Below are 20,264 nucleotides of genomic sequence, written 5' to 3'. Positions count from 1 at the left end.
AGAATCTATGCGCTTCCTCCCACAGACTTTAATTCATCTCAGGATGACTTAGGACACCTAATACAATGTAAACGCTATGTAAATGTTGTGATTGTTTTAGGGGAAATGAGGAAAAAATCTGCACATTCACTGTGGATATGATTTTTTCTTTTATTTTCAATCTATCATTGGTTGACTCTGAGATGTGGATCCCACAAACACAGAGCACCAGATGCAGGCTCAGAGAGGGAAGATACCCAGCCTTAGGTACACAGCAGCAGCGGCTGGAACAAGGGTCAAGGCCAGGCCGACATTCCTACCTCCCCAGGGTCATTCACTAGAAAAGTCCTACCATGCCCACGGTGCCAAGCCCAGACCCAACCCCCTGAGGTTGCCCAGGAAACTTACGATAATCGGTCACGTAGAAATAAGTGGCTTCTGTCCAGGAGCCATTGCCTGCCAGGGAGGTGGCCCGGATGCGCACGCTGTAGTTCCCTGGTGACAGCCCACGCAGCCTGCAGCCCCTCTCCAGAGCAAAGTGCTTCCGGGAGACACAGAGATGCAGCTCCTAGGAGGAAGGAGACAGGGCCACTGAGTTCTGCGCCCCTGGGGCACCCAAGCTGTGGACGACACACCACGGTCACAGCCAACTGCTTGATGCTGAACATTCTCACTCCTCAGAGCAGATCTGACTCTGCCACGGGCACGTAAGAGCCACCAGCAAATCTGTACCTCCCGCAAACAGGACGGCAGAGTTCCAGCAAAACTCAGGGGACACTGAAAGTCGAGCTTTGTGTGCTTTTCCTGTGTCATGAAATAGTCTTTCACAATCACCCTATTTTAAAGGGGCACTAGGGCATGTATTTGTGGGTACCGTGTGCCGTTACATGTATGCGCTGTGGGGAGATTAAAGCAGGCCAACAAACAAGTGTCACCTCACGCTTACAGTGACTTTCTGTGAGAACACTTTGGATGTATTCCTTTTTAGTTTAATTTTTAAAAATCCACGGTCACATTGTAACGCCACGCATTCATGACATCTGGGGTGATGATTCAACCTGTGTGTGCAACCTGCAGGGGTCACCTCGGGATGGCCAGCATTTGTGTCTCCTTAAACATGTATCATCTGTGTTGGGAACTTCAAACTCTTTCCCCTAGTTCTTTGTGAAGCATAAAATGGGCTGCTCTAAACAGTCACTCCCCTGTGAGTAACCACTAGAATTTACCCCTCCTACACAGAGGTGTTTGGGGGCCCATTATCCCACCTCCCTCTGCCTCCCCTCCTCCTACCCCCAATCCATTCCTCAGTATTTTGAAATATTTCATACGGCCACTACTCAGGGAATAGGTCCCTGAAGCTTATTCCTCCTAGATGAAACTGTGCACCCTTCCGTTAACATCTCTCCTTATTCTTTTGCTTTTTCCCCATTTTAAATGTAAAGGTGATCCTCAGCTCAGGGGCCAAGAGCAACAGGAGGCAGCCACATGTGGCCTGCAGGACAGGCTGGACCTCATGCTGCTCAGTGGCAGTCAACCCTCAAACTCAGAACCATCTGGACTTCTCCTTGAGGTCGCCCTCTGTGGGACAGTTTCTGCCAGTCCTCCAGCAAAGTCAGGTCCGGAGGGCCCTGGGGGTCAGTCATCTCCATCTTTCCCACATCTCCCCGCCTCTGCCCCAGCAGAACCAAACAGTTCAATGTCTAAGGACAGGTTTTAAAAAAAAGCCCTTCCCTTCCCATGGATTGACTTTTGATATATTTTTTTTCATCATCCTGAAAAGAACTGGAGTCTACCCAAATGTCTGTTAGGAAAAGACATAAATAAAGCGGGGCCCACACCCCACCAGCAGCACGTAGCTAGAGATAAACCAGGACTTGTCAGGAGACACAGGAGCCTCTCTGGGCTCTGTCGGGGCGACCCGCAAGCATCAGGCCAAAACTCAAAAACTTTCCAAAACAGCCCCATGGCTAGCAGAGCAGAGCGTGTGCAGAACGGAAAATTTGGGGAGGAGGAGGGTGGGGAAGAGAAAGAAATGTACAATCTCCGGTGCTTATCATGTGACAATCATAGCAAGAAAACAAACTGGCCCATTGGCGGGGGCAGGGGCGGGGACTCTGGTCCAAAGGTTTTTCCAAGTAGAATGAGTCACCAAGTAGAAGGGGACAAATAAGCAAATATAGAAACCCCAGAGCTGCTATCAGGAGCAGGGGCAGGGCCTTCCCTGCAGCGAGTGGCCTACCCAGACACCTTGAGGGGCGGAGCAGGAAGGGCACCGGATGGAGAGATCCAGAGCCTGGCAAGCGCTCTCCACCGTCACCACAACAAACCAGCAAAAGGGGAACCGAAACCCGACCAAGGGTGAAGCTGGTTGCGTAAAAAGTTGTGCAAATAACAGAAAGGGGACGAAAAATCCAAAAGATATCAGCACGCCAGCGCTCCAAACACTGATGCTCCTTCCCTGGAGGGGCGTCCCGTGTCACCAGACAGCCAGCCCTCGACTCCCGGAAAGCCTCTCCTCTTCACCAAGCAGGGGTGGTTTCAGATAAGACCAGCCTGCAGAGCCAGGGACAGCAGAGAGCAGGGTGCAGGATGGAGCCGGGCAAGGCCAGCTCCAGCCTTAAGAGATGCCATGTCGACCTCTTACTCACCCCAGACTCATTACCACCTCATTGTCACACATTACCCTAGAGGAGCGCCCACCCTGGGGCCATCTTGGCCGGTCCACCTCCAGCTGTGGAACTGGCCCATATAAGATTAAAGGAAGGCTGCCCCCACCCGCAGGTCGGGCCCAGCCTCCTCACAGTAGGAAATCATAAATAATCCTCCACTCGGTAACTAGAATCCCCCCTGTTCCATTCACTCTTATAATAAGGACCCTCATCCTTTGTTTGGGGAGAAGATGATTTATGAGTCAATCTTTTCTTCTGCTGCTCTCTGGCCATGAGTCAACCCCCCTCACTGCTCAATGAACGCTGTCATTATTGGTTCCTTGATCCCAAGAGGGAGAAAGAACCCAGATTTGGGGCCAGAAGCTAACCCCTAGGGACAGGGTACCCAGAGGGCAGGCAGGAGAAGTGGTGAGGGACAAACAATTTGAACACATGGTTTAAGGATGAAGCAAAGCCATCAAGTAGAGGCAATTTGTCTATTCAACTAGCAAAAGGGAGGAAAAAGTTACCCGTGAATGTGGAGAGAGTTCTGTTAATGGGGCAGACCTACAGTGGTGCCCCGCCCCGACCTGGCTTCGCTTATTGAAGGTCACCCACAGGCTGAGATATTCAGTGTAAATTTTCAGAAATGCACGATTCACGTTTTATGTGTCTTATTAAAGCACATTGTTATAACTGTTCTGTTTTATTATTAGTTATTGTTGGCACCTCACACCGTGCCTAATTTGTAGGTTAGACTTTATCACAGGTACACATGCCCGGAAAACCCAGCATACATAGGGATCCGCCCATCCACAACCCCAGGTGTCCGCTGGAAGTCTAGAGATGGATTCCTCAAGGGTGGCGCTTCTCTCCTCCCGCAGTGTGTGTGTGTGTGTGTGTGTGTGTGTATAGGTTTCATGCTACCTTTTTTTGGTCAAAACAGTAGGCAATTAAGGACAAAGTTGGAAATAATCAAGTGTCTACAGAAAGGTTATTAAGAAGGTGGCTGTAACCTCTCTCTCTCTGTGACCACAAAAGGCCAGCCAGGAACATTACGATGCAGCCCACAGGAAGGAATCCTGGATCCAGCCATGGAAACAAAGGAGTTTTCCCTCTGTCTTAAGCTAGTTTAAATGGGGGAGAAGGGGAGCTCTCAACTGTTGGTGGAATATGGGGGATAACAGCACAAAGGATCTAAAATTCAGATGCTGTAATCTCAACGTCTGCATTACATGGACAAAAGTCATTCCAAACACCATTTAAAATGGTGTACATCACCAGTTTTATGGAGATGCCACATTCTGTGTATCCACTCTCCAGGAGATAGACACCATTTGATGACTTATATTCTTTTGCTGGTGATAAAACTCTTGTTCTTAAAGCTTTTTCCCTATTATTTTAATACATTTGTGGGGGACACACAAAAACATTCAAATAATAGGGGAAAGGCTTTGTAAGTTGAAATTGCATCCCCTTGAGAGGTAATAAGAGGATGGAAACTTATTCTGACCACTGCGTTTGGAGGTGGATCTTCTGGAGGTGAGTGGGTTAGATAAGGTCACGGATGGAGCCCCCATGGTAAAATACTGGTGACTTCATGAGGAGGAGAGAGACAAGACCCACAGACATACGCATACTCCCTGCATTTCACCAGGCGACGCCCCATGTCTGGTTGGGACTTTGTCAACCAAGGACCATCACCAGATTCAGTCCTTCAAACCTCCAGAGCTGTGAGCTTTATAAAAACCTGTTTTCTTTATGAAGTTATCCAGCCTCGTGTGCTTGTCTACAGTAAGGAAAAGGGGACTGATCCAAATTTGAGTCACTTTTGTTTTAGGACAATGGGATTCGTGCTTACAGGCTAATATAAGTGAATCACACTTCTCTGTATTTATGAAATCGTGAGCAGCCCCTTCTCATGCCGCTTCTGGGCTTGGCAACAGGACACACTTTGGCTAATGGACATTTGCAAAGTTATGCAAACAGAGGCTTGAAAAGTGTCTGGACCAGCCTGCTAGAGAACACCTGAGGTGGGGCCCCAAGTGAGCCAGATGTGTCAGTGAGACCACCAGCCCCAGTCAAACCAGCTTAGGGCAAAAGAAACACCCGATGAACCCTCAGCATTGAGAGAAAGAATAAATGTCCACTGTCTTCAACCTGTGCCTTCTGGGGCGGCGTGTTATACAGCAGAAGTTGACCGGAACATCTTAAGCTATTTAGGCAAAGAGCTAAAACGCATTTTACCTAAAACAGAGAAACTCAAGGCAACCAAAATGTCTATGAAGAAACATTGGTTCCGTGGCAAATTAAACCCTATGTAGCCAGTATGCATAGATCCCAAAGGCTATATGGGCAGACGGTGTTAGGCCAAAGAAAGCCACTTCTGAGTGTGGATTCGGCACACGTTAGGTCTGTGCCAACATAAGACCAGCCGAGCCCTGTGGGAAGGGACGGGTGTCATGCTGCGGACGAGGCTTAGTGTGGAGCGCTCACTCGCCCAGCACGTGCGAAGCTCTGGGCTAGATCCCAGCACCAGCACCACAAAGATTTCTTCAATAAAGTAAAAATGGGTGTCTAAAAAGGGCAAATGCGACCCCCCTGACTGGTAAAAGATGACTGTTTCAGCAAGAGCACTTCTATTTTCCAGAATTTGCGTTTTTTAGTGGAGGACCACAAGTAGTTTCCAGGTGTCCTTTTTCTTTTTCACAAGTCTCCGCAGGCCAGTGGGTTCTAAGTCCCCATTAAAGTGGAACATTTGGGTTTCAAGAGTACATGTGGTCCCAAGGGGGCCACAGAGGGAGGCTGGCTATGGGAGGACTCTCAAAGTTCCAGGAGATCAGACAGTGCTGCCTCACCCCGTTCAGGGTGAATCAACTGTGCCCCACAGACCAAAGGCAGCCTGCACCCAACTCGGAGGGCACAGCTCAAGGCAGCGAGCGAGACCGAGGACAGATCTGGGAGCCGTGGGCTGGCGCGTCTGCTCCGTCTCTCTGGGCAGCCATGTTGTGTGGCTTTGAGCCTAAGGACAGTATCTGGGGGAAGCACTTGGGCCAGAGCCAAGGCAGAGGAAGGGGGGAACCTGGATGGCGTGAGCCCAAAGCCAAGACCCTTACCTCGTCGCCGTAGCGCCGATAGCTCACTTCGTACAGCACAATCAGACCGTTGGGTTCCTTGGGCTCTTGCCACATCAAGTGAACAACGTTGTTCTCGAAGATTTCGTGGGTCACAGGGCCAATGATGTCATCTGCCTTGGCTGTAAGAAGCAGCAGTTGGAGGCTGGGCTGTAACTCTGATCACACCCACCACTGCCACCTGACGGCTTGGCACTGTGACACTGACTGCCCCACGTCCCGCTCCTCGTCAGAGGACGGGCTCTCAGACTCCACGGTGGTCAGACTCTCATTTTCTCTCATTTCAGACTCACTACACATTGCAAAAACGGGTCAGAGGTGTTCCATGGACTCTTCCTGCGGTTTCCACCAGTAAAACACCCATATACGTTATCAACGGTATTGATAAGGTGGGACAAGTGAGGAGAACTGGTCCCAGGACCACCACCCCCGATCTCAAAGTCCACAGATGCTCAAGTCCCTCTTACAAAGTGGTGCAATCTGCACAGAACCCAAGCACATCCTCCGTAGACTTTAAACTGCTGGATGGCTTATCTCATACAACGCACGTCACTATGCTACACTCTATGGAATTATGACAAATGGAAATTTTTTCTAAATATTTTTCATCTGTGGTTGTTTGATGGGGGGATGCAGAACCCTTAGGTCGGGAGGACCACTGTACGTTATTAAAACTAGGAAACTGACACTGATTGCCTGCTGTAAACTAGACTGCATTTTTCTTTGGGTTAAATAGACGATTTGTGAAAAGCACTTTGAACATGAATGACAAATGTGTGCTTTGATAAATTGATACATTTCTGGAGGATCCTTGTAACAATAAGGGGTTGTCACACCACGTGGATTTTGAAGAAGCAATTCCAATTCAACCCATAGATTTGAATGAAATACTTGGACAGGTGTGTCAAGCCGCTCATCTAAGTGTTACTTTTTAAGTGGGACATTTCAACACAGCCACCAACAGACCACTGAGAAAGGACTTTTAAACCAAACATGAAGGCTCACTTGCAGCTGAAATACCATGCCATCAACCCATGACACTGCTTCACGAGCCTCCTCAGAAAGTGAGCTGAAAGTGATTTGCAGGAATATTACTCTGCCTTTAAAAGGAAGAATGTTCTGCAGTATGCAAAAACATGACGAAATAGCAGGACATCGGGCTAAGTGAAATCAGCCAGGCACAAAATAGCAAAGACCAGGGGCCCCACCTACAGGAGGCCACTGGAGTCCGGGAATCCACAGAGATAGGAGGCAACGAGGCAGGAGCCAGATTGGGAGGGGACAGGGTCAGTGTGACGTGGGACAGAGCTCAAGCGTGGGGAGAGGAGAGCTGTCGGGGTTGTACTGTGTGAACGTGCTTCATGCCCCTGGACTGTGCACGTCAGTGTGCCGGCTAAGATGGTAAATTTCATGTTATGTGTATTCACAATAAAAAAAAAAATCAGAAAAAAAAGAACAAAAATTGTACAGGTGGAGCCATCTGAGTAAATAAAGTTCTGGGAAAACATAAAAAGACTAATCAGGGCTCATTTTAGGAATTTAGGAGTGACTAGATTCAACCTTTCTTACTACATGTGATGATGAATTTTATGTGTCAATGTAGTGCATGATGCTCAGATATGGGCTGAAGATTGTTCTGAGTCCTTCTGCAAAGCTGCTTTTTGGATGAGATCAATATTTAAATTGTTAAATTGAATAAAGCTGATGACGGGCCACAGTGCGGGTGGGCCTTGTCCAGTCAGTTGAAGGCCTCAAGAGAACACAGGCGGAAGCCACCCAGGCAAGGAGGAATTGGGCCACAGATGGTCTTCGGACTTGAACCGTGACCCTCCCCTGGGGTTTCCAGCCTGCTGGCTGACTCCACAGAGTTTAGATTTATCCAGACTCCCAAACTGCAGGAGCCAATTCCTTAAAATGAACTTCTCTCCTTCCACACAAGCGTGGGCGTGCGCACACACGGGGGTCATTCAGTACAGGAGGGATGGGTTCCAGGGCCCCCACAGGGACCAAAACCTGCAGGTGGAGGTTCTGTGAAGTGAAGGGATATCTGCCCACACCCTCCGTGGGCTTTAAATCGTCTCTAATTGTCTTTAAAATCTTCATGGTGTAAACGCTGTGTACCCCGTTGTCACATTGTGCTGTTTAAGCAGCAATGACAAGGGAAACATCAGGACAAGAAGTCAGCACTGGGGCCATTTTTTGTTCTGAATACGTTCTATCTGCAGTTGGCTAAATCGTGAAAATGAATAATAGATATAAATCAAACCCAGATACTGTGTGATCCCACTTATAGGAGGCCCTGTTCCCAGTCATGGAGACAGAAACACACACACACACACACACACACACACACACACACACACACAGGGACTCGTCTCTCTGCAGGGCTCCAAGTGCCAGATACGTTTCTTAATTCCACTCTCTCTTCCCATTGGCATGTATTTTCCACGGTTTACACAATCGGCTACGTGTGACTCTTGTCATTAGAAACCCAACACTCCGGGTGGTGGCGCAGACCTGTGGCCCCAGCTACTGGGGCGGCCGAGGCAGGCTTGGGCCCAGAGCTGGAGGACAGCCCGGGGGACACAACCAGAACCCCCCTCAAAACACCAAGCAACAAGGACACAGAACCCCAAGGAGCGGCCGGCTCCACCCGCGCCCACCTTCAGGCATGGTGCGCGCGCTCACGTAGGCGGCCACGCTGCACCTGGCCTCGGGCGTGTCCTGGTTGCAGGCCTGCAGCTCGATGCGGTAGCCGGTGAAGTGGCGCAGGCCCGAGATGACCAGCGACTCCTTGTTGACCACCTTCTCAAAGGGCCTGTGCTCCTCCTGGCTGGCGGGCGCGCTGGGGGAGCTGCTGGGGAGGGCCGGGGCCGGGGCCGGGGCCGTGGGCACGGGCTCCGTCACGTTCGCCTCGACACCAAGGGACCTGCGTTTCCGAGACGGTCTGTAATGGCGACAAAACACACGGGGTCACCCAATCACCATCTCAGATAAGACGATGCCGGAGAGAATCCAAGCGGAATCAAGAAGAATGGGGTGCAGGGGGGTGTGGATTAAAATGCCCATCGATCAGGAAGAATTACGCCCAGAGGCCCTTGTGAGACCTTCAGTGGAGGGCAGACCCACCCTGCCAGGGAGAGGTGGCCCCGGGGCCTCAGCTACAGCCACCTCCCATAATCCCCTCAACATGGTCAATTCCAGGTTTTCAATTGGCAGAGATATAGGCCACCAGGGTCAGTGTTAAAAAAATTAAGATGCCCAAAGCAGGCATGAGCCCAGCTATTCCAGAGACCTGCCACCGGGCATTTCCCAGGGGCCCAAGCTGTGACCCACACCATCGATTTCCTCATTCGTATGTAGGGTACTAGGTACTAGAACATTTGAGGAAGGAAGCTTTAATCCAGGTAAAAGACTTATCACAGGGTTGAGTCAGAGCAACTCCAAAGACCAGCCATCCAGGTGACATGCTTCTCCCCAACCCTTAAAGAACTAGGTCTCAGAATTGAGGAAAGGCAACTGGCCCCTGGCTTCCTTTGAGCAGTAACTTTTCCTATAAATATTCTGTGTGGTAATGAGGAGGCTCAAGCGGGTTGTGCAACTTGCTTGTCCTGTTGGAAGCATTCGTTAAATATTTTCCTTAAAACATCATGTCCTAAGTAGGCTAGGGTTGCCTTGTTTTCTCTCAGGGTCAGGGATTTCCCCAATCAATTATAAAGGGAGCACGTGCCCCCTGCAGGAAATTTGGAAACCTTGATTGGTCATAAAATATTCCATTTGACGCGTGAGTCACCCTTCACGTAGCCTGCCTCCGGTTTTTCAGCGAGTCCTCCCTGGAGGCCAGGAGCGTGGCTCGGTGCTAGGCACATGCTGCGCAGGCACGAGGCCCTGGATTTGATCCACCACCACCCTCCTGAAAAGCACTCCCAAGTTTGTTTGACTATTACAAATACTGCTTTCATCTTTCTCCGATTGTCTCAGGAGTTCCTAAAAGTAGATTTTTAGAAAATGTCACTAGGTTCAAGAGGATGTGAAACCTCAACGTCTTAACACGTATGGCTCCACTGCTGGCTGGGAACCCTACCGACTGGTGCTTTTCACACCAGGTGGTCCCTGAGACACTGCTTCAGAACAGCCTCAGCAACCCTGAGGGTTAAGAGTCGAGAGTCCCCAAGTTTCAACCAGAGATCCTAACCCAGCATCACCCACCGACAGGTGAAGCTCCTCATGGGGATGTGGCAATCCCCTTCTCCTGGTGGGTTCTTTGTCTCTCTCCTGGGAATCGTCCCTCTTCGTCCTTTGTCTGATTTTCTGTGAATCTCTAGCGCCTTCCTTCCTGTGACTCCCACACTGTTTATTCAGACATTTGGATCTTACGTCATTTAGACATTTGACTCTAAGGTCATACACAAAAGTCTAAGGATATTAGCCTTCTACCTGTCGTATCGTATAATCTACCCTAGCTGGCTATTTGCTGGTGAACTTCAAATGGTTTAAAACACACTTGTTCACACAAATTTGTAAAAATCGATATATCACTTAAAAAAAATCTTTGTTGTTGCCTTTCTAGGTATTTCTAGATAGGGATATCACACCACGGGTGTACTGAAGTTTTATGGCAATTGTAAAAGGGATCTTCTCTATTTTTATATTCTAATTATTGTTAAGTATATACTAACTTTGGGTTTATTTATGTTGTATCTACTTTCCCCAAATGCTTGCTCAGTCTAAAGTTTTCATGGAATCAACTAGAAAGGAGGTTAGCACACTTTTCCCACAAATGGATGGATAGCATATATTTGGGTTTCACAGGCCATACCTCCTGTCCCATGCCCAGTTCTGCTATTGCTTAAAGGCAGCTGGGGATGACAGGTAAATAGGTGGATGCAGTAGTATTCCAACACAAGTTCATTTACAAACCAGGCAGCCAGTGGCCCATGGGCCAGTTTACCTACCTTGACTAGACTCTGCAAATCGATTTTTTTTTTTTTTTTTAACAGCTAGGGAAGGGGTTTTGTGCATGCCCAGCAGGTGGTCGCCCACTAGGCTACACCTCAGCCTCTCCTGCTCCATTCACTAGGATTCTACCTAGTTTCATGTCTTATTGGTCAGATGGCTAGAGAAAAACTCAGTAGGAATGATATTGGGCTTCTTTGGTTTTTTCCCTAACTCTAGTAAGTCTAAAGCCTGATGTCAGCTTGGCTATTAGATAATATTTTTCTTGTTGAAGTAGTCTATTTCTAGTTTTATAAGAGGCCTCTTCCCACCCCGCTCCCGAGAATTTTAAATGAATGATTTCACTGTCCAGATAATATGGAATATTACTATTTTCTTCAGATCCTAGTTTTATACCACTTTCTAGATTCTCTGGTTTTCCCTTTACATTATACATTTTGTTAATATCGATTCTCAGTACATTTATATTTGTTAATTTTCACCAATTTATTTTCTTAATTCATGAATCCATTTACATCCACTAATTTTACTAAAGCCAAACTTTGGCAAGATTCATTAAGATAGCAACATCCACATTTTCATTACTTTTTAAATAGACTTTAATGGAAGTTTCAGTTTCTGCTCCAACTCTAGATATTTAAGTGACAGACTTCGTTTTCTATTCCAGCCTTTGAAGTCACTTTTGGTTTTCATTGCTCTTCTGTCAGAAATGTGTGGTCAGGAAACAGATCCTAAATTGGGGTAAGCCACTGAGATTTTCTCTGTGGCGTGTTGGTGTGGAGACCCCAGCAGTGTTCTTGGGTGAAAAAGGAAGCAGCCGCCGAGCCCAAGACACATCCAACCCAGCAGGAGCCAGGAGCTTCCCAACAGGCATGAATGTGACTGGGGGAAAGAGCCCAGAGGCTGGAGACCCAGAGGCCCGAGAAACTCGCACCTAAACACCTGGAGACAAGACTGTCTGTCAGCCGGCCACAGGGCATGTCCAGGAGGACATCAGCTATGACATGCCGCTTCATTTTTATCACTAAAGGTTTGTGGTAACCTTGTTTTGGTAAATCTGTCAGCACCTTTTTTCAACAATTCAAGTGATTGTTTTTTTAACAATAAATCTTTTAAGTCTAATTAAGGTACTTTTTTGTGAAGGGGGGGTACTGGGGATTGAAGTCAGAGGTACTTGACCACCAAGCCACATCCCCAGCCCTATTTTGTGTTTTATTTAGAGACAGGGTCTACATTGAGTTGCTTAGCACCTCGCTTTTGCTGGAGTCTGGCCTTAAACTCACGATCCTCTCGTCTCAGGCCCACTGGGATTACAGGCATGTGCCACCGCGCCCAGCTAATTACGGTATTTTTAAGAGACAATGCTTTCGCATTCTCACTACTCTATGGTACAGCGGGAACATGACTTTCCTGTCCACTGGGGAACCAAGTGTGGGACTTGCTTGATGTCCACGTTTGCTTCACTACAACTACAGGACCAGCCTGCCTTCCAGACCCCCGTGCAGAGTGTCAACCGCATCCTCCACTCTCCGAAGAGGCAGCGTGTCCCCCAGTCCCACATGGCACCCTGGTCTCAGGCAGGGGTGCCTCTGCCCCCACTCCTCTGGCAACGTCTGGAGACATGTTTGGTTGGCACTACTTTCCAGAGGGCGCTTCTGGGCATGGAGTGGGTGGAGGCCGGGGCTGCTCAACATGACAGTGCCAGATGGCCCACTCCAGAGGACGATCCTGTCCCCAACACGCCCAAGGGACGAGTGAACAATCCTCCTGGGGGCCAGAGCCACAATTCTGAACACTTCTTAACTCCGGAGCATATTTCAAATGGCCACTAGAGGTCAGATGAGGCCACGAGGTACCTGGGACCACATGAGCTAAAGGGAGGTCCTTCCACTCTCCCTGCTGTCCCCAGCGTGGGCTTGGCAGCTCTCCTCCTCCCCTCCTCCAGGACCGCCCTCCTTTCATTAAGATACACACGGAAGAGAAATGTCCCTTAACGTGATTCAGTGCGTGACATTCCTTTGCTCTTGCTGTGTCACCCAAAGAAAAAGTTCTCCGTCTGGATCAGTGTCCCTGCCTGGAGTGGGAACTGCCAGAGTGGGACACCCTGCTGAGTGTGGCTTGGACGCCCAGCACGGGCACAGTAGGTAGCGATCACGGGGGAACCGAGGCACGAGGCCCCGTCCAGGAGGGACTCCTTGATTGGCGTTTTAGGAAGTGTTAGTTAAGATTTCCCCACATTCATGCCCGGATTCCATTCCCGAGTGAAGACGTTTGATCAGTGGATTTGTGAAGCTCCCAGTCTCAGCAAGCAGCCCACCACATGCAGAAAGCCACAGAAAACCCCGAGACCTCCAAGGTCACCACAGCCCCTGCCCGCCTGGCCCACAGGCCTGGCACTGAAGAGCCACAGGGCCACTTGGACGTCTCCCGGGTGAGTCGTACCTATGATCCTCGGCACCACTGCCTGAAGAGGTTTTTCTGTGAAAACAAAACCAACCACTTTGAAGGCAGGTGGACTTCACCAGGTGGGCCTGCTGACCGACCCTGCCGGAGGCCTTGTCCTGGGCGAGCCAGAGCCCTGCTGGCTTCGGATGTGGTCTGAGTGTGTCCCACAGGTTCACATGCTGGGGTTTGGTTCTCAACATGGTGATAAGAGGTGACGCCTAGTGGGCATTCACTACTGCTCCTCCCCGTCTGTCTCTGGCTTCCTGTCTCACCATGTGACCTCTCTCCCACACTCCTACGATGCATGATGCCATCCACCATGATAGGAGGTGGCCAAGGGGGTCTGGATCATGGGGGCTAGCTGATCTGGACTTGCAGCCTCCAAAACTGTGAGCAAAATAAACCTCTTTTCTTTCCAAAAGACCCAGCTTTGGGTATTGTTATAGTAACAGAAAACAGACTAATACAGGAGTCCTGCCCTTGACCTCCCATCACTGATTGGTCCTTCCCCAACAAGTGCAGGGAAGCCAACAAGCGGGATGGGGAGCCAGAGGAAATACTCCCCAGAGCCTCGGTCTTCTGGGACTCCTTTAGGGTGTTGAATCTGGTGACACTTTGCCTCAACCAACTTAGCCATTTCCCCAAGTCCAGCGCATTTTGTTTTTAATGAGTAAACAGTAAGCGCTTTGATGCCTGGGAGGCACCACTGAATGCTCTTTTGGACTCGGGGTCATAGGGGAAAAATGCAAAGAGGACGACACGAAAGCAGCAGCGTTCACACTCTGAAGGTTCTGGGAGACATCTGCTTGGTGGGCAGCACTGGTCAGTGCTGGGACGGACATTATTTTAGAACTCTGTCCCAGGCCAAGCCCTCTGGGGTTTGATCCACTCTGGAAAAGGACAATTGCGTCAGACAGTTCTGGGGGGCCACCTGCTCAAGTCCTGGGGGAAGGACAACAGGATGGAGAGGTAGGTAGGGGCCCAGCCACAGACACTCAAAGCCCACAGTCCCGGGGACGCCTGGCAGCACTGTGGGTTGTCAGGTCTGGGGTGGGAGACGCTACTGGCATTGGGTGTTTGGAGACCAGAGGTGCTGCTGACGTCCTGCCAAGCGCAGGTCAGCTCCTGCCCACAGAGCAACCTGGTTCCAGGTGTCAGTGGTGAAGGTTGAGAATCCTGGTAACCCCTTCACTGCCAAAGCCCCAAACACAGGAAGGTTTGCAGGCAGCGCTCTGCATCCACGGGTTGGTTCCACAGGGGAGACCACCAGCCATGGGTGGCAAGTGTCTGCAGGGAACACTGCCTCTGTCCTGGCAAGCGCAGACTTTTCCTGTCACTGTTCCTTGATTTAAAGTCTCTGCCAACACCACGCCCTTTACATAGGGTCTTGAGCATCTGTCCTTGGGGGTCCTGGAACATCCCCGCAGACACCAAGAGTCAACTGCATTGTGTCTATTTTACAGACGAGGATGCTGAGGGACAAGGTGACAGCCTCAGCAAGCCAGTTCACAGAAGGGCAGGGAGCCCAGCCTTCCTGAGGGGCTTCCAGAGTCCCTGCCCCCACTGCTCCACAGCTCTACTGTCACAGATGCCCAGAAGGGTGCGTGGGGGAACACTGCCTCCACAGGTGCGTGCCTGCCACGTGGGTCTTTCCTTGCAGGAAAGGAAAAACGAGCGGATTTAAAGCTTCAAGTGGTTTTTGCTGGGTGCCTCCTCTGGACGCCAGAGACACCTCATCCCGTGCCTCTCCTCACTTAAGGAAATTCAACCTATTGAAATAGAAGCCTCTGGGCTTTGAGGATCTCTGGAACATTCCAAAAGGATGAATCTTACATGAATTCAGAAAGAAGGGAGGGACCGAGTTTGAGATTTAGCAGTAAATCAAGTATGGGGCGCAGGCAGGCCTTTCTCAAGCTTTGCCTAATAATCAAATGGAATTTGTTTCACAACTCGGGTGGAGAATGATCCAGTAAGAAAGGTAAATGTCAGGTTATATAAATTTTCCCTTTTGTGTGATTATTTACTCTTGTTGGGAGTGGTCCCATTGAAATCTCAAGGTTTTTTTGTTTTTTGTTTTTTGGGTTTTTTTCCCTTAACTGGGAATTGAACCCAGGGAGCCACAACCCCAGTCCTTTTCGAGACAGGGTCTCACTAAGTTGCTGAGCCTGGCCTCAAACTTGTGATCCTCCTGCCTCAGCCCCCCAAGTGCCCGGGGTTCCAGGTGTGCACCACCACCTGGTAAAATCACAAGATTTTTCGCTCCACCCGGGAGAGGCTCAGCTCACACCCCACCCACCCGCTGTGGTCTCTGGGTCCACCTCCTCTCATTCTGTAAGTATTGACCCCGAACACCAAGCCAATCGACACCAAGAGAACCTGGGGCTGTAAGAGGCCGAACCTGGGGACGAAGACGACGTTGTGCAGGTAATCCTCAAAGGTCTTCCGAAACGAGGACTCCTCCAGCTCCTTCAGAATCTGAGAGTCGGTCTTTGGGCAGGTGCAGCACTCCCCGGCCGAGTCCTCGTACTCGCTCTGATTGTGCTTCTGAGAATCGTCCGACTCAAACGGCGGGGACCACGTGCGCGAGGGCAGCTTCAAGCCTAAGGAAGGCAGAGCCAGAGGTTCAAGCCTCCCCCAAAACACACACTCATACAGAGCAAAGGGGTCTTCTCAGAGGGGCTGGACACAGGTGACAGGGCCCAGGGTCCAGCTCCTCTCTCTGGAGGGACTTGCCAGTGTCCACTGGGAGAGCACGTCAGTGTGTTTTAGAAACTGACACCAACATCGTGGGGCTGGAGAGTGTTAGGAATCTAGGAGAAGCCTCCATGCTCTACAATAAACCAGTAAACCAGGGTCAGATGGCACAGAAGGGCCAAGGGTGACCGCAGGTGCCATACAGAACAGTCTCAGAGAACAAAACTGCTGAGCCAGTCTGAATTCAGCCACACACACAACTTGATGGAAAGTGCTTCAGTTGGTACAAAGAGCAAGTGCAAAGGCCCCGAGTCAGGGATGTTCTTGGCATATGGAAAACGCAAGGGACCCATATATCTCAAGTGGGGCGAGGGAAAGGACAGTGGGAAACAGGGCTGTCACAGTAGAACGAACAAACGAACCCATCAGCCACGCAAATGTGAAGTGGTGAGAAGATAAAGCCAACTCCACCCAGAGTTCCAGGGGTCCACTGGTGGATTTAAAGTCAGACTTGACCAGCGGTTCCCACCTGAGGGGTCATTCTCACCCCGCCCTGTAAACACCATGCAGCCTCCGGAGACATCTGGAGTCCCACCTGGACTGGGGGTGCCCATGAGTGGAGGCCAGGGATGCCGCTCAACACCCCACAATGCTCGGGAAGGCCCCTCCGCAGAGAATGGCCAGCCCCCCACATCCAGAGTACCAGGGTGGAGGACTCCCTGAACTAAGGCCAGAGGGAAGTCGGGTTCGAGACCTCTCAGGTAGGCCCAGGAAAGGGAACTGAAAAGAACAAGAGCATCCACTTCCCCAGGGCCCTAGCATTGCCAAGCTGCTGCTTTTCAAGTCCCCTGCTGCCCGTTTCAGTCCCCAAGGTCAAGTCCTTGGGGCTCCCGCTACCCACACTGTGCCCACAGCCAGGCTCGCAGGCCAGCTCCCGCTGGGAGGAAGGGACGTTTGATGGGACACAGGTACGGTTCCAGGAGACTGGGGCCTCGGGTTTTTGTGAGATGAAGAAGGTAAACATGTCAGTGGACCAGGGGGCACTGGTCTGGGGCGGCCCAGGGAGCTCTCCCTGGGTCTCGGTTGGCGTCCTGAGGTGGGGGTGGTGGCGGCTGCACTACGCCAGCGCCCTCAACACCTCCCAACTGTGCACTGGAAAGGGTTAAAACGGTGGACTCTGCTCAGGGTATTTAACCACAATTGTTTTTTTAAACCACACTAATAGAAAGCTACTCCTGGCCTTGGGGAGTTCATTTAGTGTGCATTTATGTCTGTTTTAAACTGTCCAAAATAAACCCAAGATTCCCCATTTTAACCGTTTTGCAATGCAGACCACGGGGCCATCAGGTATATTCACAACGTGGGCCGATCACCGCCGCGTCCCTCTCCAGAGCTTCCTCGTCTTCCCAAGCTGGAACCCTGTCCCCTCCAACCTGGACTCCACCCTTCCAGCCCCGACTCAGGGACTGCTGAGAGCAGAATCCTGCAGGATGGGTCCTTACCGAGTTAATTGTGGAAACAAAGTAACACACCTACAGTGACACTTAAACAGACACATGGTAATCAGATTTAGACTCACAGAATGAAAGTTGTTCTTTAAAAGAAGGAAAAAAAAAAAAAAAAGGAAAGCTTTGACGTTGCCAGTGGATACTGGCAGACAGAGCCCACAGGAGGAGCTGAGCGGAGGCCCAGGCTTGCTCTCGAGTTATATAAAGCATCAGGAGATAAATCAGTTGGCAGGCCTGGGCTCAGGAAGGGATGATGTCAGAGGCATACAGATAGCATATGATCTGGGAGCTGGGACGGCTCCCGGAGATCAGCTGTCCCCCACCCCTTCTCCCAAAAAGGAGGCAGACTGTCAGGGCTGGGTGGCTTGGCCAACACCCTGGGGCAGGTCAGGGACTGAGCCGAGAGAGACCTCGGCCACAGCTCTCCCACAGCCCCCTGCTCCTTCAAGGTCATGGGCTGAGGACACCCAGACTGAAAACATTGCAAGAAAGTGAATCAAAGACAAAATACATAAATAAACAAGCTAAAAGAAAAGAGCCCTTCAGTTTATTTGGTTTAGGGAAAAAAAAACAAAAAAACAAAAAACACACCTTTAGCTCTTTTGAAAAGTCCTCTATTGTCAACTAGGGCACTCATCTGTGCTGTGGAACACCACCAGAACTTTATCCTGTCCCTGCAGCTCTGCAGCCACTGTCCAAAAACTCAGGGATCAGATTTTAAAGGTTCTCATCACAAAAATGATCAATATGCTCATTACTCAAAGTTGACTTTTACCCATTGTGCACGTGTATGGAAACGTCACACTGTATCCCACCAATATGTACAACTGCAGTTGTTGTGCATTCATAAAAAGTTGAAACAGACCCAGTTTAAGAATATTTTTAACTAGTGCATACCAACTAGTTTGAGGCTTCAAATATTTCTCCATTTTCCCTCAGATGGATGGAGGACTTTGCAGCAAACAAGACTAAAGACTGAAAAAACAACTGTCGTGAGCAAAAAGTGTTGGCGGAAGGCACAGGAGCAGAGAGCGCTGACCACTCCTTGCCATTTCCAGCCCTTTAAACCTGGGAACCAGAGTCCCTCCCTGGCTTGGCTTAGGACCTCCCTGCAAGCCCAGCTGGCTCTGGTGTGGCAGAGAATCTCGGGTGGTTCACACAGCGGCACAGGGTGGTGGGGGAGGAAGGGGAAGCAGAGAACCCCAGGGGAACACGGTGCCAAGACATGAAAGACAAGAGTCGAGCACCACTGAGCACCGGGACCCTGAGAAAGCATCCTTGGGGACCTTGGGGACCCTATGGTGTGTGACTGCACAGTGTGCTTACACGTGCCAAGGCGGCCACTACTTCTCGAGGTGGCATCAACTCATGGGAACCCTGTCCTACCCTGGCTCACTGTGAAAGGGAACATCATCACGTGACCCTGATCGCACCTGATTTTGACACCAGTCTTCAGAGTGTCTAGTTGCATAGTGTTTAAAGATGTGGATTTTCTTAGTGTGTAAGAGAGAACGTGCTCACGCACCCTGGGAAGCAGGAGACAGCACCTGTGTCCCCCATAAGTGTCACACGGCGTGGCCAACCCACCACGGCTGCCCGCACTCACCTTTGAGACAATAATCCAACTCGTACAGCTCACTGTCTTCCTCCTGCCTTTCCCAGTAAACCAGGTAGTGCGTGATGTTGCCGTTGGGGTCCGAGGGGGGCTTCCACTTCAAGATGATCTGAGACGAGGAATTCGAAACCGAGATGGGATCCAGGGGGACGGAAGGATCTGCGAGAGAGAAGGAAGCAGGCCGACCGTGAGGAGGAGCAGGCTGCCGGGTGCACCAAGAGGGGAAGGGACACCTAAGTTACAGGACCGGGAGGCGGCGGCTGCAGTGTGTTTAACATCGGAGAAAACTGCCGGCACGAGGAACGCTCGCCAGGCCAGGCGAGGGTCACCAAGTCACAGTCCATTTGCACCACAGATGGCATGGCCACATTCCCCCACTGACTTAATGAACATGGATGGAGCCCCAGCACGCGCCAAGCTTCGTGCTGAGCACTGGGAAGATGGACCCTGGGAAGAGACCAACAGACTCATGCTATTGGTTCTAGTTGGCTCCAAATTGAACCTGGTCCCTGGGCAAGAAGCCACCAGCTGTCATCCAACATCCTCCACAATGCACAGCGTTAGGCTCCACAGACCATTCCCCTCAAAAAAAGAGGTGACCTAGGGAGTTGGGGAGGGAGGGGGCACTGAAGGTAGAGACAGCAGAGTGTACAAAGGACCCAGATGCTGGAAGTTTCTAGAAACTAAGCATGTGGCATCGATGGGAGACGGGCTGCGCGTGGACCAGCCCAGGAAGCAGTGTTGACTTGAAAGCTTGCCTTGTTCCCCATGGGGCAAGGGTGCTCGCTCTCCGCCCTACGGACACCACAGGGAGCCGTCGCTGGTCTCCCCTGGCCGAACGCCAGCCATCCCCACCCCCAGCTGGGACAACCACCCGCGTCAGCAGACACTGCCTAGCGCTCCCTGGAGAGGCAGAATTGTCACTATCTGAGAACGGCTGCTGTGGGAGAAAGACTTGGGTTTTGCAAAACTAACTTAATTGCTAGGAAACATCCCAGTAAAAAAAGAAAATCAGAGGAGGAGGAGGAACGAAGAGGAGAAACACGGTAAAAATGGCAAATCATGGAAGCCGGGGACAGTCAGCCATTCTTTCTAGCTTTGCAAATGTTTGAAAAATTTAATAGATTGAAAAAATAAACGATTGCCCCCTTATCTATGGGCGATGTATTCGCAGCCCCCAGCAGATGCCCAAAGCCTCACACAGCCCTGAGCCCTGAACACACTGTGGCCTCCCTATGGTAGAAACTCATAGATCAGCCACAATAGGAGAGACCAGCCATAACAG

The 20,264-nt window shown here is 50.5% G+C and overlaps 1 protein-coding gene across 4 annotated transcripts in view; it reads right to left on the bottom strand.

Moving 5' to 3' along the window:
• The window catches only part of Insr (insulin receptor), a 125,237-nt gene that overhangs the window by 13,245 nt on the left and 91,728 nt on the right, over positions 1 to 20,264 (bottom strand). For 3 of the 4 annotated variants that reach the window (XM_076849707.2, XM_076849713.2, XM_076849721.2), the window contains exons 9-13: positions 18,971 to 19,138; positions 15,561 to 15,762; positions 8,425 to 8,708; positions 5,744 to 5,883; positions 388 to 547 (exon numbers count right to left, since the gene is read on the bottom strand). In XM_076849707.2, coding sequence (XP_076705822.2) covers positions 388 to 547; positions 5,744 to 5,883; positions 8,425 to 8,708; positions 15,561 to 15,762; positions 18,971 to 19,138 — 954 coding nt within the window. Of the gene's footprint in view, positions 1 to 387; positions 548 to 5,743; positions 5,884 to 8,424; positions 8,709 to 13,159; positions 13,196 to 15,560; positions 15,763 to 18,970; positions 19,139 to 20,264 lie in introns of all 4 variants that reach the window. The other variant, XM_076849730.2, reaches the window with a different exon arrangement.

Source organism: Callospermophilus lateralis, chromosome 1 (assembly GCF_048772815.1).
Source record: "Callospermophilus lateralis isolate mCalLat2 chromosome 1, mCalLat2.hap1, whole genome shotgun sequence".
Lineage (NCBI taxonomy): Eukaryota > Metazoa > Chordata > Mammalia > Rodentia > Sciuridae > Callospermophilus > Callospermophilus lateralis.
Note: the sequence above shows the minus strand (reverse complement) of the source record. Positions and strands in the feature narration are given on the sequence as shown.